General features: G+C 47.5%; 1 protein-coding gene across 1 annotated transcript in view; it reads left to right on the top strand.

The window, feature by feature from the left end:
- ADRA1D (adrenoceptor alpha 1D) overlaps positions 1–10,651 on the top strand; it is a 47,874-nt gene extending 37,223 nt beyond the window's left edge. The window contains exon 2 of the mRNA XM_075047755.1: positions 7,553–10,651. Coding sequence (XP_074903856.1) covers positions 7,553–8,121 — 569 coding nt within the window. The 3' untranslated portion in view covers positions 8,122–10,651. The remainder of the gene's footprint in view (positions 1–7,552) is intronic.
- The last annotated feature ends 5,214 nt before the right edge of the window (positions 10,652–15,865 follow it).

The following is a 15,865-nucleotide window of genomic DNA, read 5'->3' as shown; positions in this document are numbered from 1 at the left end:
AGACCTAAATCTAGATGGTCTAGCTGGACTACGCTAAGCAAATTAGCACTGTGCACAATCCAAGACTTGAAATTACTTGTTAGCTTTCTGTTAGGTAACAGTGCAGATGTACCTGTGTGGCTCTTCACTATGTCACTCTTCACCACTCTGTGAGGCTCACTGATGAGATTCTTCCAGTGATGAAATTCCTATCCTGCACAGGAGAGAAACTGATGCACGGCAAGCTTTGGCAACTCCTCCTAAGAGAGGAGGAGACCACTAAATGACAATGGCATTGAGGGTGAAATCCATCAGCAGTAACCTTGGATGCCCATGATGTGTTTGCCCATGAACCAGGAGTCTGGGTCCAATCATTTGACACCTAGTGTGATCCACCTGCCCAGTACAGGGTTACACTTAGGATGAGATGGATCACTCCATTCTCACTACAGAGTCTACCAACTAAACCGTTGATGGTAAAAGGAGCTCAGGGACCTGCTCAGATACCTAAATTCCATTACATGATTCACAGAAGAAACCCATGATTTTCAGATAATTTGATGCCTCAGAAACATCCTTATGGCAATGACTCCCATCAGTAGTCTGGATTCATGGGATTGCTTTGAGAAAACTCCAACGTGAGCTTTGAGGGGAATGAAGGGCAATTTCAGTCAAAGTCCTACTGATGTGCTGCAACTTAGAGGAAAGCTTTGGAGACATCACTAGGACCATACTGCCTGGAGGTTAAGGGACAGCTTTGGGGACCATGAATTAGACCAGTAAATGATCAGAGCAAGGCTCTGCTGCATTTCTTTTCTCTTACTGACAGGCAAACTGCACTCAGACCTCAACTTTAAGATCCTGCTTGAGAGCGTGGGTGTTTTTCAGAGCCTTTGACCCCCCCAGGCTGGTCTCTCCTGCCTTTGCAACCCCACCACCAGCCCCAGACTAAACCATGTTTCCCTGAGCCCCACCACACCACAGGCTGCCATCCCTCCCCATGGGGCCCCTGCACGTCAGATATGCACATCCCACCATGGGCTTTGGCATTGCCAGGGGTTCTCCAACCATCAACTTGGGACAACACAACACTGCCTAGAAGGTCAGCAATGGGCAAGGGAGGGGTAGCTTCTGCCTGCTTTTCTTCTCAACCAGACTAGGGTGCAGAATTCGGAGCAAGCAGTCATGCCTATGCGCAGAAAGGCACGCAGGCAGCTCATTGGCGTGATGGAAGCTGTCGCTTATCTGTGACATTGTTTATGGGTTCGGCTGGAAGGCTCACAGGCCTGAGGAATTCCACCCGATATCCCAACGCCATCGCCCTCCAGGGAAAACGCCGGAGTGACTGCAAACATGCTGTCCTCCTCCCTACGCCAAGCAGCTCTTGGATCCATCCTAGCAGGGCAGTGAACTCCTCCATCACTCCAAGACATGCCACCAGCTGCAAGGAGGTGTTAACCCTCTAGGGACCCTGGTACGCCTACAGATGCCCAGTGGAAGTGGTCGATAGCGGATGGAGGAGAAGGTTGGGAAATACTTGTCGGAAGCTGAGACTCCCGGTCCCACGCATAGGCAGGAATCCTTGCCGATATCCAGCCCGTTCTTCCATAGCTTGGCAGCTGCATCAGGGAGGTTGTCCATCATGGGGCCTGGGAAGGAGCTAGCAAGGAGGGACGCAAGCTGAGTAATGGGAAGAAAGTGGCAGCTCATGATTGCTTAGGACCAGATTTAATTAATCTAGTTTGTGAGAGCCAGAAAGAAAAGAAGGAAGAGACTGACTTTTTCTTTGGCCAGGAGAGCCCACAGTAAGCTTCAGCAGCTATGGTACCTCCTACGTCAGGATTTTTCCTATATCAGCCGCAGTTCTCTTGACTTGCTGCTCTGACACATCCTGAAGGAGTCCTCAGACACCTCCTGGCCTTTGAGGACACATTCAGGAGAGGCTTGGGTGATGTGACACCTGTCCCCACCACAGGTCTAATCCTATATATGGATTTCTGGAGCTTCCTAACTCAAGAACAGAGTGGTTTGCACCTTGGTAGATTTTTTCTTTTCCATGAGTTTGGCCAATCATTTTTTAGCATCCACAGCCTCCTGCTGCAGGGACATCCACAGCTGAGCAACAGGCTGTGAGAAGAACCGTCTTCTCTTCTTTGCTTTTAACCTACTACCCGCTCCTCTCCATCTCCTGTGGAGCCGCTTGTAGTGGAAAAGGCAGTGAATAATAGTTCCCTGTTGACCTTCTCCATGGCATTCCACCAACACATGCAAGGTCCAACTGTCCATAACCTATTTTTATCCAGGGATGATTTCCCATAAAAGCCCACAGCGAAGCCCCTTGTCAGTGTGAACAATCCTGGTGGTCCTCACAGTGGTTTCCCACCCTTGGTGAGACAGCACTGGGGCACGACTTTGGCACTGTTATTTTTTTACCCACCTGCTATCACGTCTGCAGCACTTTTGTGCCAAAGACTATTCAGGACATGCTGTAAAGCAGGGACCTTTTAAAACAAAGATGCCTCTGCCAACTGCTGCAGAAAGCAAGCCTGCTCACAGATTCTGGCTGCGTACTGGGAGCTGGGGCCAGAATTTAGATTGGACTGGGTCCATTTTCATTTGTGCATTTGTCTTTTTTCTTGTTTTGCTTTAATTTTTTGAGCGCTGAACACTGGGAACAGCAACTCTCCAAACAATCCAGTGATATCACCTTTGAGTGAGTCATGGGGAGGGCAGGGTGGAGAAGTGCAGACAGGGAAAGTTCATGAGGTTGTGCTAGTTCAAACAACACCAAAAAAAAATCGGATATGTGTTTGGATATGTGGAGAGGAGATTGCATCCACTAGCCACCCAACACAGGGTGTCACAGCATTGGGGAGCATGCCCATGGCTTCAGAGATTTGTACCTGGCTGGTTTTTCCCCAGATATAACTATAACTATATAACTATAGTCACCCCAGGGTGACTATAACTACAAAAAAAAAAGAAAAAGTGTAGGCACACACACAGCAAACAAACACATGTGCATGTGCTGCACACACACACATACACACACGCTGTAAGAACAGCAAATAAATTACTTTTTTGCTTTCACTTCAGAGCACATACTTCATTGGCTCAAGTTTTGCACCACCAGAAAAATGAAATTCAATCTTCAGGTCATGTTTAGTCTGTGAGTCCAGTTACTTTGCACGGTGTGGGCAGGCTTTCCCTGAGCTCACCTGCAGCTTGCTTCATTTCTTAATGATTCTGAAGATAATTATCTAGGGATACAACAGGACCTGCAGCCTTTGCTCAGACCCAGCTCGGTCACTAGGATTCAGACTTTGCAAGATGTGGAATGACCTTCTATAAAATGATGAAAGCTATAAAGGCCCCAAACGGACTTTCAAGCCCCCGGCAGTATTATTATAAAATTTTTATTTATCAGGAGAAGACAAAGTCCTCAGCAGGATCTCTGTAAGCCAACATGGAGCCTGCTCAACAAGGCAGTGGGAAATATGAAGGACGAGGCTGTGCATCCCACCCTACCTGGGAGCATCCTACACGGAGATACAGCCAGGATCCTCCGTCCACCAGGAAAGTGAGCATCGCTGGGTAGGGAGTCAGGGTGGAGAAGGGGGACCTCAGAGGTCTGACCCTACTGCCCAGGCTGTCTCTGTGTTTCACGTGCGGGTTTGGTTAGGTTGGATGGAGACTTCCCTGCTGGGAGCGTTACCTCCAAAAGTAGCAGTCCTGGTCGAGCAGAACAAGGGCAAGCCAAGTCTCTGTTGTCCTCTCCTTGTGATGGCTCTGGGTTCCCAGATGCTCCAGCATGGCAGGGGGTTGCTGGATCCCAGTACACACGCTGCACGTAGTGTCAGTGCTCACCACACCAAGACCACCCCACGGGTGGATGTCCCCAAGGTGGGTGTCACCACCTCCTCCTTTGAAAAGCGCATCAAGCTTTGCCATGAAGTGTTGAGCTGGATGCCCAAGAGAGGTGTCCAGAGGGCTGATTCGGGGTGAGTAGGAAGAGGTCCTCTTTGAAACAAGACCAGGTTTCACAAACTTGTGCTGTGACACAGGTCCTACAATATTTGCGTTTCCTGTTCTTTGATACTGCCCTGTTCCAGCTTTGATGCTTTTGGGGACAGATCATCAAAAAGTGCTCTTACACTGAGATATCAGGCTAAAGTGCTGGTGCCTCACTCTGTGTTGCTATACCTGATGGTTTAGTCCCATTTTCTATTTCTGGACCTTGGACACATCCGACTGTGTTTCCTGAGCTCTTCAAGTGTCCATTACTCAGTACTGTCTTCTACACATCCTAATGACATCTACGCGCCTATACAGTAACTCTTACAAAGCCCAGTCCAAAAACCTTCCCTCTCTCAAAATGTTGTTGCATATTTGTGTGTATGAAAGCAAGAGCTAATTTCTTCCATTCTTTACTCATTCCCTAAATAAGACCCCGCAACATTTCCTTACGTGCAGCCTCCCAGTGCCTACCAAGAGAGTCTGATGCTCCAACATGTGCAAAGTTACCAGCCAAGGACCTGTTCTGGGGACTCCCTGCCTAGTTCTGTTCATCCCAGAGTGATCAAATGAGGAAACTATGGATGCACTCAGTACACGTCTCTTCCAAGGGGCATGCTTATTTGCATGGTAATGAGGATGGTAATGAGCCCCTTGTCTTCAGATGTACACAAGGTTCTAGTGGGTGAAAAACAGCCAAAGTTGAAATTCAGAGAATTCATAGCTTTTTCTTCTTTCCAATTTGTATTTATTATCTGGATGTAAAAGACAAAGCATGTAGTACAGAAACTGCATTGTGTATTGTACCACTAAACACTAGATATAAATTATTATTTTAACAACCACAGGCTGTTTAAGCAAGCACCAATCTCTTAAGTAGCCTGGCTCAAGCAGTAATTACTAGTTCCATTTCTAAAGAGACCCTTCTTTTATTTGCTTTGTTACCATAGCTTTTTGTTTTCTTTTCCTTTCTCTATTAAATTTAAAAATGCTACATAAAGCTGCAGCTTCTCTGAGAACCCAGTGCACGCTGCAAACAGGGTTCACAGCAACACCGTGAAAGAGTTTATGGTAATTAGCCTCTTTCTCCAGTGGGGAAACTGAGGCATGCAACCTCTCCCCAAGAAGGGTATGAGCAAGATTACATGCTTAATGAGCTCCTTCCCCTGTATTAGACCCAAATGCTGACACTGAGCTATGGTAGGGTCAAGCTGGGGCAATGCAAAGTCTTAGGGCTGAAAGACAGGGATCCCTTTGCAGAGAGCACAGGGCTCAGGACCCTGGGCAGGATGGAGAAGGAGCAGCCTGGGAAGGAAAACAGACCCATCCACTATTGCCAAGACCCGAGATTGAAGAGAGGAACTGACGCCGGGTTTGGAAAGCCACCGCTGGTCCACATTGCCCAAAGCATCGGATGGTGCCTGTGGGTCCAGGGTGGTGGGTTGGGGGCAGTGCGAGAAAGGGGGAAGGCTCAAAGCCATGGTGGGATGAAGAACGTAGGAGAAGGCACATGCGATGCAAAGGGGGATCGTCCCCAGCACCACTGGGGTGTTTAAAAGCTCCTGGCTAAACACTCAGGGGTGGTGTTTCTGCTGTGGTTAGAATTGGATGGGGTGATTCAAGCAGCCTAGAGCCAACCTATAAAGCTTACCACTGTCCCAGAAAGGATAAGCCCCTTTAATCAAAAACAACCAAAGTGGGGTCATTGCCTCTACAAAACCTAACCCCGGTGTTATTGCTCTGTTCAAAACCAGAGGCTAGAACACCAGCGGCTGCTCATTAAACTGCAAATGCCATTCATTTCCATGAAGGCCCCAGGTCTTTCCAGCACGGAGACGTCAGTCCTGCTTACTGTCCTTATTCAATGCCTCCTTCAGCACATATTGACAGCCAGTGTGCGCTCCAGTCCTACGACTTGGGTTGGACTTTGGCAGATATTTATGCTGAAAGGCTGCATCTGTGCTTTCCCTGCCTAGCCATCAGAAAATGTTGAGATCTTTCTTCACCCACATCCCTGTGATGGAGTAGCCCACGTAACTAATGCTGAGTCTGGCTGCAATTTCTGCACTTTTTAGGGATGAGTGTGCAAAAGCTTTGCTGGAACCAGTGGTCTGGGTTTCCTGGATGATAGTTTTTCTCCAGCAAACAGCTTGGGGAGCTTTTATGTAGTGTCAGTCCCAAATTTCTGGCTCCTGGCACCTGTTTTACTGTTTTGACACTATGCTTTTGAATGCAGGGAAAATAATAATGATATCCAGAGCTAATGTTATTTACTAAAATACAAATTAACGCTCAGTCACATGGCGGCACGGTTTGTCATCCAGAGCTAAAATTAAAAGAAATTAAGGCTGAGTCAGAAAGTTATTTCAGATCTGAGTGGGGAAGGCTAAGTGATGGGGCCTTGGGGGAGCAATACTGACATCTTCTGGCTGCAAAAAAAATCTCCGGCTTTTTCACCAAGAAAACCACCGTGAACCTCCAGCACAAAAGCGTAAATAGGGGTTCGGGTAGACAAAAGAGTTTTCAAGTAGCAGGTACAAGCTTGGAGCCCTGGATGTTATCTGAGCCCAGCTTAAGAGTCCAACTTAGCATCACTGCAAAATTCGAACAGAGGGTGTGTGACATTGATGACCCAAAATACACAGGTGTAGTAGGTGAAGGGCTGTTGCTCTTCCGTCAGTGCAGGTGACAGGGCTGTAGCCATCCTTTTACGTTGCAGTGGTGAACCGTGCGGTGCAACACGTAGGAAGAGGTAGGCATCAAGAACCGATCCATGCAAACCAGCCGAGCAACAATTTTTGCTGTCTGATCTGCAACGGGACAAGGGCCTGGCTGTCTTGTGCTGATAAACTAGGGAGGCATGGGGCCCACTGAACCTGTTCCCCAAAATGATGGCCTCAGCTCCTGCTATAGGGTCTCAGAAAACAGCCTGGTCCCCACGTATGGAAGATATCTCTTGGGTGCAAGTCTCCTGCATCAATTCAGAGCAGGATGGCTGAACCCACAGTGAGGTAAACAGATTTGGCCATGGGGCTGTTGGATCCTGCACCAGGACTTTATCCTCTGGAGTGGATCCCATTCAAAACACTGTGCATGCTGGATTTGGTGGGGGCAGGGGTGTTAGCTGGATGGTTATCTGGAGAGAGGTGTGCCAAAAATCCTCCATCCCCACCACCCCTCAGACTTGTGTAGCTCCTGCAACAATTAACAGCCTCCCTCCAAGCTGTATGGGGTGGCCACGAAGGCTCACAGCTGTGTTTGAGGGTCCTGGGTCCATTGCTAGGAGCCTTTTTGCAGTGGGGGCTAGGAGGCTTCTGCCAAAGACATAGTACGATCCATCATTATCACTTTAGGGTCAATGCCTTGCAGTCCTGCAGTGGCCAGATCTTCAGTCTAGTGGCAATGGCATTGCTAGCCAAGGACCTAATAGCAGAATTGCACCTTCAGCCTTTACTGCAGGTCTCACCTCTTCCAGACTGGGCTGACCACCACCTTTGCTGCCATGTGCTGCCATACCCTTCCCCTTCTTCTAACCATATTTCTTTTAATCTTTTCCAAGGTTCGTTCTTCCCATCTCTGAAGCCCTCCGAAATTGTCTTCAAGGTCATCTTCTGGCTGGGATACTTCAACAGCTGCGTGAACCCCATCATCTACCCGTGCTCCAGCAAAGAGTTCAAGCGAGCTTTCATCAGGCTGCTCAAGTGCCAATGCCACCGGAGAAGACGGCCCATCTGGCGCGTCTACGACCACCACTGGCGAGGGGCTTCTGTGAACAGCTCGGTGCAAGACTCCGAGACGGACCTGAGGCCCAGGATTAACACCCTGAACAGCTCGTTCATATTTCACTCCTCCTTGCAGGAGAGAGCCAGTAAGAGGCGAACACTCAGCTTTAAGGGCTGGAAAATGCTCACTCCTTTCCAGAAACCAGCATCCACCCAGCTGAAGGAGAAGATGAACAGCCTTTCCAACAAAATCCGGGGTGGCTCCAGCAAAGGGGGGGTGACAGCCACCTACAAAACAGAGGTGGAGTCTGTCTCTATCGGGATCCCTCACGACTTCACGGAAACCATCGACTATCAAACCTATGACTTAACAGACTGCTGCGGGCTGCGAGAAACAGATATTTGAAGCCGCTAGGACAGCTGTCGATGGTTTCTTTAGAGGTATCTAGCAGAAACGTGAAGGGATACCATTTGTGGGTCTGTCAGGCAGACTGGAAGCAGCAATCAGGTATAAAATGCAGTTGCCCAAAGGTTATACAAGCATCCCCCACGCAGAGGTCAGCCCCTTCTGTGGGATTATGGGTTCCTCAAATAAAAGCCAATGGCATATCCCATTTTAATGAGCCGCAGCAGGAGGGGAAGATGTGGGGTGGATATGGCCTTAGGTCAAGAGCTGTTTCCTCCAGTGGATGGTTATCTTCGACTTTGGAAGAAGCTGTGCAATTAAGGGAAACCAGGATGTCTCCTTTGCCTTAAAAACACCACCATAAAATCTAACGAAAAGATCAAACCCCAAAAGGTGCCAACCCTGCCTTAGTACATGAGATCATGTTTGTGATCATGTTTCCATCGAGAGGCAGCACCCAGAAAGCACGCTGCCGAGCAGTATCTGGCAGCTGATCCTTTAGATTATAGGTTGGGAGCTTGTAGGTCTACAGGGCTGGACAGGACCTCCAGCCGAGGCCTTTGCTTTGGAGGGCAAGCAGACTGTGGTGTTCCCAAGCAGAGTGGGGGGATCCTGGCTCTCAGCCATCAGGTCTGCAGTGACCACAGCTTTGCCCCTCCACATAACCTGGTTTTAGGCCAGAGGAGCAGTCCAGATGTGTACGCTGATGTCAATGGGTGTGCAGGTCTGTTTTCTCTAATTCCAACCTGTGATGCATTTCCTATTTCACTTTCCAGTGAAACACTTGCAACCCACCTTGCTCTAGTGCACATCCTTCTGTGATACAGCGAGAAAGCAGCTCCTTTTGGTGTCAGTCATCCCCAACCTTTTCTGTCCCCTTCTTGCTCTTGTTGTCTCTCTCGAACAACACGGAATAAAGGTGCATCCTAAGGGTTTTGCTCAAGTCCATAGTCAACCTGCGCTGGGACTCAGGAAAGGTGAGATGGCAGAGTTTGGAGCCCATTTCTCTTACCCATAGAGTCAAAGCTAAAAGGGAGCTGGCATGCAGTTGGAGCTCCCTTGTGCAGATGGATCTTCTTCCCAGTCAGGGTCACACCCATGACTCTTCTCTCAAGTGGCTTCCCACATATCTGATCCATCAAAGCCTTTGGTGGCTATCAACAATTGCCCTTGGTTATGTCCGCTAGAATGGTCAAAGACAATGTCAATAAGGGGCTTTTTTGCCCTGCTCACAGCCCCAGAGTGTGAGCTCCCCTCAGGAGGGCACCATGGCCTCCTCCGGGGGCCTCAGGGAGGTTGGAGCCATGACAAGCTCACCTTGGCCTGGCTCACACAAATCGTGCTTTGCAACTCAGAAAATGGTCACCCAAACTCTACTTGGCCATGCCTTGCAGGCACTGGATTTATCGAATTTCAGGCAGTCAAGGAACCATAAAGAGTGGTCATCAGATTAAGCTGTGAGCAGAGGCAGGAGACATGTAGGTGATGGAGGCAAAGTCTGGATCTGAGATGCAGTGTCTCAAGCCAGGTGACTAAAGAACAGGAACATGAAGTTGAGGGGTGGAAGCATGACCCTGAGCATGTCCTGGATGGAAACTCATCCACATCAGCACTGTCCCCCAAACCCATTAGGAGTCTTTCATGAATGTGCCTGCAGCACATCTAGCTAATCCTCTTAAGGGTGGCTATCAAAGGAAGATGAAAGGCTCCTAGGCATAGCAAAGAGAATGTCACCTTTCTTTCTGTTGTTTATTTGCTTTAAAGGAAATCAAAACAGAGGAAAAGTTGGACTTTTTTATTTTTTACTTTTTTGTACAGTGCATACTGAGACATGATATCTGGAGTTGGTCCCATCTCAACACCCTTAACACCCTTCTGCCCTTTACTCAATGCCAGACTCTGAACTGGACAAATTGCTGCACAAAGTCCTGCAGATTTTGTCCAAATATTTTCCTCCCAGCAGCAAATCCCACAAAGGCACATGGGCAGCATTGCACTTACACTGAACCCAGACTCATTACCGCTTGCATGTTTGCCAGTGTCTGCAAAATCAGCCAGAGGTTGCCAGTTTGAGGAGTTCAACCCTACCAAAGCAAGGGCCCAGTACCCCATGGGAACCTCTGTGGTGAAATGCATCTTCTTTTTTTTCCCCCATTTCTTTGGCCTTCAAGGGAGGTGAGACCCTACAGTGATGATGAGGTAACACAGAATGTCATTTTGCAGTGTCAGGACTGCAGCTGCCACTGGTTTCCTGGGCTTTGGGGGGATCCTGATGGGAAAGCGCACTGCTGGCACTGGGAACGTAGCAGAGAAGGCATCAGGGAGAGGGCAGCTGCTGAAGAGCAGAGATGCGTGGAAGGTCGAGGTGAAAGCATTACTCCTCCCACCTTCCACCCATCTCTCAGGATGCGTGTGCACACATGCCACTGTCAGAGGGAGTAAATGCACCCAGATCTGCATTTTTGGGACCCTGTTCTGGTGACACTGCTTTGCAGGTCTAACACATGCAAGTGTGTAATGTAAGCAATTTGGGGACACAGTTTAGGACGAGCTGATACAGATATCATCAGAAGTGAAAGCCTAGTCAAGGGGAAGATGGACCTTTGCCATTAAATGTTCTCTGATGCTCAGGATCAGGTTTATCTGGTGTCTTTCCACAGCCAGACACCCATCGCACATGGTAACATGTGCATCCATGACCATACAGATACACATACACCATTTACTATATATATTTATATATCTGTCATCTCCAAAATAGCAGACATTCTCCTATAAATGGGCAGACATTCTCCTATAAATGGGCAGATGTTCTCCTATAAATTGAAGCTTTGGAGGGGCTTTTAACAATTGCTAGCAAGAAGTTAATTCCCATGAATGAGTTGACATTATTGCTTAGACTTCTCCCTGATCTTTTAAATATACTTCTTTCTTCTTTCCCCATTTTTGAAATATTTACATTTACAGCCTCCAGCCCCTCAAAAGCATCCAGAAGGGAAAGAAAGATTAGTCTGGAGGTTTACTGCCTCTCCATCCCAATTCTTTACAGACCTACAAGGGAGAAAATGAGGATAAAGTCTAAGCACACATAGGCATACACACACATAAATGCCAGAGCTCTGGCTCATTTACTTACTGCATTTGATCTGGCTCCGAGAGATACCCCAGAAGGTGCTGTAGGAAAGTTTTGAGCTCTGCTGTGCTGCATTCAGGCAAAATACTTGTTTCTCACCTAAGCCAGAACCCCCTCTTTGCTTTAGCATCTTGCATCAGAAGAAGCAATGCCAGGACTGGACTCTGAGGCTGTTCGTGTAGAGCTTCATTTAGAGTAGACAGGGCTGCCTTTGCTGGCAGGGGAGGAAGGACAATGTTGTCTGAAGTATGAGCTGAGTATCTAAAATTGTGCATTTCTCTTTGATTCCCTAAATCTCCAAGCTCTCCCAGATTTGGAAAAATGGTCTCAGACCTCCAGCATGTAAATTTTGTCTGATCCCACTGACTTCTCTGGACCCACAAGGGTGCAACCAGCTGAGGATATGGCCCTATTTCTCCAAATTTGCCAAGCAGACCATTTCCCAAAGCACCCGTACCTTGGTTTTCCGGCAGCTCTCACCCCATGGCACTGGCTTCATGTCACTATTGCATCGTCAGACCTTGCTGTTTCAACGAACCAAGTGTTGAGGATGGTGAACAGCAGCTTTTATGTCACTAGACTCTCACGAGTCCTATTTAAGGGGGAAGGAAGGTCCCTGTCAGCCTGAGCTGGACTACAGTTGGGTTGCATTACTATTGTTTACAGTGTGTATATAAGTGTACATTTTCTTTAGCAGACATTGGAATTTTTTATGTATAGATTTTTATTTTTCATCCCCAGATGTATTTATTAGCCAGAGTATTTCTGTTTTGTGATTCAAGTTCTGTCAGATTGATGTAAGCTCTATGAAACAGAATGCACATATTTTTGTTTGTTTGTACCAAATACATGCACAAACCTGTCTAAACTGTTGCTGTGAATTGTTCCTGTGTCTGATTTTTAAAACAGGGGTTGTAGGGGATGAGGGAGGGAGGAAGAAAAACCTGCAAATTATCCACTGCTGGTTTTTTTCTCAAAGACTTTTTTGTAATTTCACAAGGATAATGGCTCCCACATGCAAGAATTTATGATAAAAACAAGTCAGAAGAGGACACTCTCAGCTTCGTGTCGTGCAGGGATGAAGGGGTTGCACCAGCCATGTCTTCTCTGAGATGCTCCCTGGAGCAGGAGGAATCTGGATGCACCCATGGGAGCGGAGGAGGGAAGGCTGTTGTGTAGCTGGTGGTCAGAAACAAGCTCTGGTGAAAGAATTGCCGTCAAAGTAGGGGTTTTTAATGAAAACTGAAATTTCAGCTTGTTGAAAATTTTTCTGGAAATTTTTCATTTTTCTTCTAAAGTTAAAATTCCAGTGTTACTCACAAAAGCACTACCCGTAGTGAAATGGAAATAGCATTTCTTATGTTCCCGTCTCACTCCAGGTACTTTATTTCACAAAATACAGCCTGATGACACCTCTAGATACTGGGCAGTTTTGTCTTGGGGCTGGGTAGCATGGGAAGGACTCTGAGCTCAAAAGCCCAGAGAGATAAACAGCAAAAGAATACAAAACACCTGCCTCACCTCTAGTACACTAGAGCAATAGCACACAACAGAGTCTGAAACGCGGTGAGGGGAGAAACAGAGCTCTGAAAACATCCAACAAGTATTCCAGAAATATTTCTTTACCATGCAAATGACCAAACAGAGCCCAAGGCTGCCTGTCCTTCAGGCACAGCTCCAGGCAGAGGCGAAGAGAGCAGCCACCAAATGCAACTCAACAGCTCTGGGGAAAGATTGTCATGACTTCGCTGTGCGTTTTGCTAATGTTCATCTGTGATTGAGTCAGACTGATGCTGGGGAAGGGGAATGGATGCTGTGTTCCCTGGAAAGCCCGCAGCAAAGGTTGCTCTTGACTGATGCTGCTCACATTTTTTTAAAGGGATTTCTTTCCCTTCTGTATGACTGTCAAGCCAGGCTGCTGCCCTGCTTGGATGCCAAGAAGAAAGCATTAGATGCTTTACTGTTGACTTCTCCAAGGGTACGATAAGAAAGACCCATGCCGCGGCCACGAGGGCGGAATGAGCCTTTGGAGCCACAAGGCTGGGCTGGGCATCTTGCTTTTGGCATCCTTCCTCACCCCAAGTTTAATCCATTAAGAATATTTTGTGGCCTGAGCTATGCAGACAGGGTCAGGGCCCAGGGCTACGTCGTCCTGGTGTCTGTCAGAGCCCGCGCTGGTGCTGGTCTGGCTTAGCAATCTCATCTCACGGCAGCCCGCAAAAGACCGTGCATCTATTAATGCAGCCTCGCACGGATCATACGTGACCTGCGCCATTCCCAGTGACTCCTTCTCTCCTTTGCCCCATGCAACCCCAAATCTGTTCCTCCTGGCCACCAAAACGGACACCGTTAGTCCTCACACTCTCCATGTGCTGGCTGGGCATTGCCAGGGCACAGTCGATCCACTCAGAAGGGGAAGAGTGCTGGGGCATCTTGATCCTGATGGGACTGGGTTCCCTTGTCTCTTGGCGTCCCTTCCCCATGGCACGGACTTTGTAGGCAACCTCCAGCTGCAGAAGAGGCTTTCTTCTGCTCTGGTGGGAGACTCGGGGTCAGGTCATTTGCAAAGCACCTTCCTACTGCTGGCCATGGTCCAAAGCGCATTTAATTAGGAGGAGCATGTGCTCTTTAATTGTCAGTGAGATAAGGCACACCCCTAAAAGCCTGGTGATAACTGTCTGACTAAATTAATTACTATTTTAATGATTTTTTTTTTTTCATTTTTGTTCAGGTTTGAGGGAAGCCAACACTTGGTATTTGGCTTGCTCTCCACTCCGTGATGGACTTGTCAGCATTTGAGACTCAGCGTTCACTGAGCTGCTATATTTGGGTCCCAGTGCACTGGAGCTAAACCTGGGCAGAGCCTGGACACTGCCTTGGAGTTTGGAGTAACAGTATACTTTTGGGGATGGCTTCTTCATTTAGCACCCTTTCTGAGGCCAGAGAAGGCAATCGAGCTCACTAGGGGCTGTGATCTGTGCCTGACCACCCAGGCTCCCCAAAAAGTTAAGTATACTCTTTTCCAGATTCCAGTCCAGCCTAATGAATAGCCTGGGTATTGCCTTGCCAGTGACACATGGTAGATAAAGAAGATAGCCCAGAGACACTGCAAAAAGCCAATCACTCCATTTTTAGTATCTGGATGTATTTGGCTATTCTCTTTCTGCATCCCCATTTCGGGGGATGTCTGGACCCCTAAGCAGTTTCTGCTTTCTCATCTCATCTGTCCTGGTTTCAGCTGGGACAGAGTTAATTTTCTTCCTAGTAGCTGGTACAGTGCTGTATTTTGGATTTAGTATGAGAATAATGTTGATAACACACTGATTATTTTAGTTGTTGCTGAGTACTGCTTAGCCTAATTTAAGGATTTTTCAGTTTCCCATGCTCTGCCAGCACGCAGGTGTACAAGAATTTGGGAGGGAGCATGGCCAGCACAGCTGACCCGAACTAGCCAAAAGGATATTCCATACCATAGAACATCATGCTCGGTATATAAACTGGGGGGAGCTGGCTGGGAAGGGCTTATTGCTGTTCGGGAACTGGCTGGGCATCGGTCAGCAGGTGGTGAGGAACTGCATTGTACATCACTTGTCTTTCTTGGGTTTTATTTCTCTCTCTTTTTGTTATCTTCCTTGTCATTACTATTATTATTATTATTAATATTATTATATTTTATTTTAATTATTAAACTGTTCTTAACCCACAAGTTTTACTTTTTTTCCCCCATTCTCCTCCCCATCCCACTGGGGTGGGGGGACGAGTGAGCAAACAGCTGCATGGTGCTTAGCTGCTGGTTGGGCTTAAACCACAACATCATCTCATCTTGGTCTCTCTTTGCTTCTTCCAGTAGTGTTCTTTGGACCTGGCTAGCCCCCCAGCCAACATGTCATCTCACTCTGCTAAGTCTATGCTTGCTTTCCTCTATCCCACCGAGGTGTTTCCCCTATTTAAGTCCCACAGCTCTGTTCCCCTGACCCCATCTAGGAAGTTTTCACCCCAGGGTTGCCACACCACTGGGCAAACCCAGGTGGTTTTCTGCCCACCCTGAGCCCAGAACATCACGAGATGGGAACCTCACCAGGAAAACCTGCCAGGGACAGCCTAGCACTTGCAAGAGGTTACCAAAAATGCTGCTGAGGCTTTGTGGGGGGTCACCTGTTGGGATATATGAGATCTATAGATATAGGAGATATAGAGCTAAGACAGGAAAGGGAAAGGCAAAAGGGAAAATCAAAAGAGGATATAATATGAAAACATCGGATCAATATTGATAGCAATCACAGGTGAAAATTGCACATTAGGGAATTTGGGGAAAGAAATAGAGAGTGGAAGAGATGGAGAATAACCTTGAAAATATCTTTGCATCTCTGAATAAATCTATGACGTACGTGTAATTTGACTACTTTGGTTCTCTGATTAGCCCAGCTCAAAAAAGGTAGAATGGACTTAGAAAAGGTTCAGAAAAGGCTGACAAAGTTGACCAAAGATATGGGATAGTTTCCATCCAAAGAACAATTAAATCAAAGGGCACTTTCCTAGAAAACAGATGACTGAGGAAGAACACAACGGAGGTCTATAAAATCAGGAGTGTCAGGGGGAAGATGAGTAGTG

This window comes from Buteo buteo, chromosome 1 (assembly GCF_964188355.1).
Source record: "Buteo buteo chromosome 1, bButBut1.hap1.1, whole genome shotgun sequence".
Lineage (NCBI taxonomy): Eukaryota > Metazoa > Chordata > Aves > Accipitriformes > Accipitridae > Buteo > Buteo buteo.
Note: the sequence above shows the minus strand (reverse complement) of the source record. Positions and strands in the feature narration are given on the sequence as shown.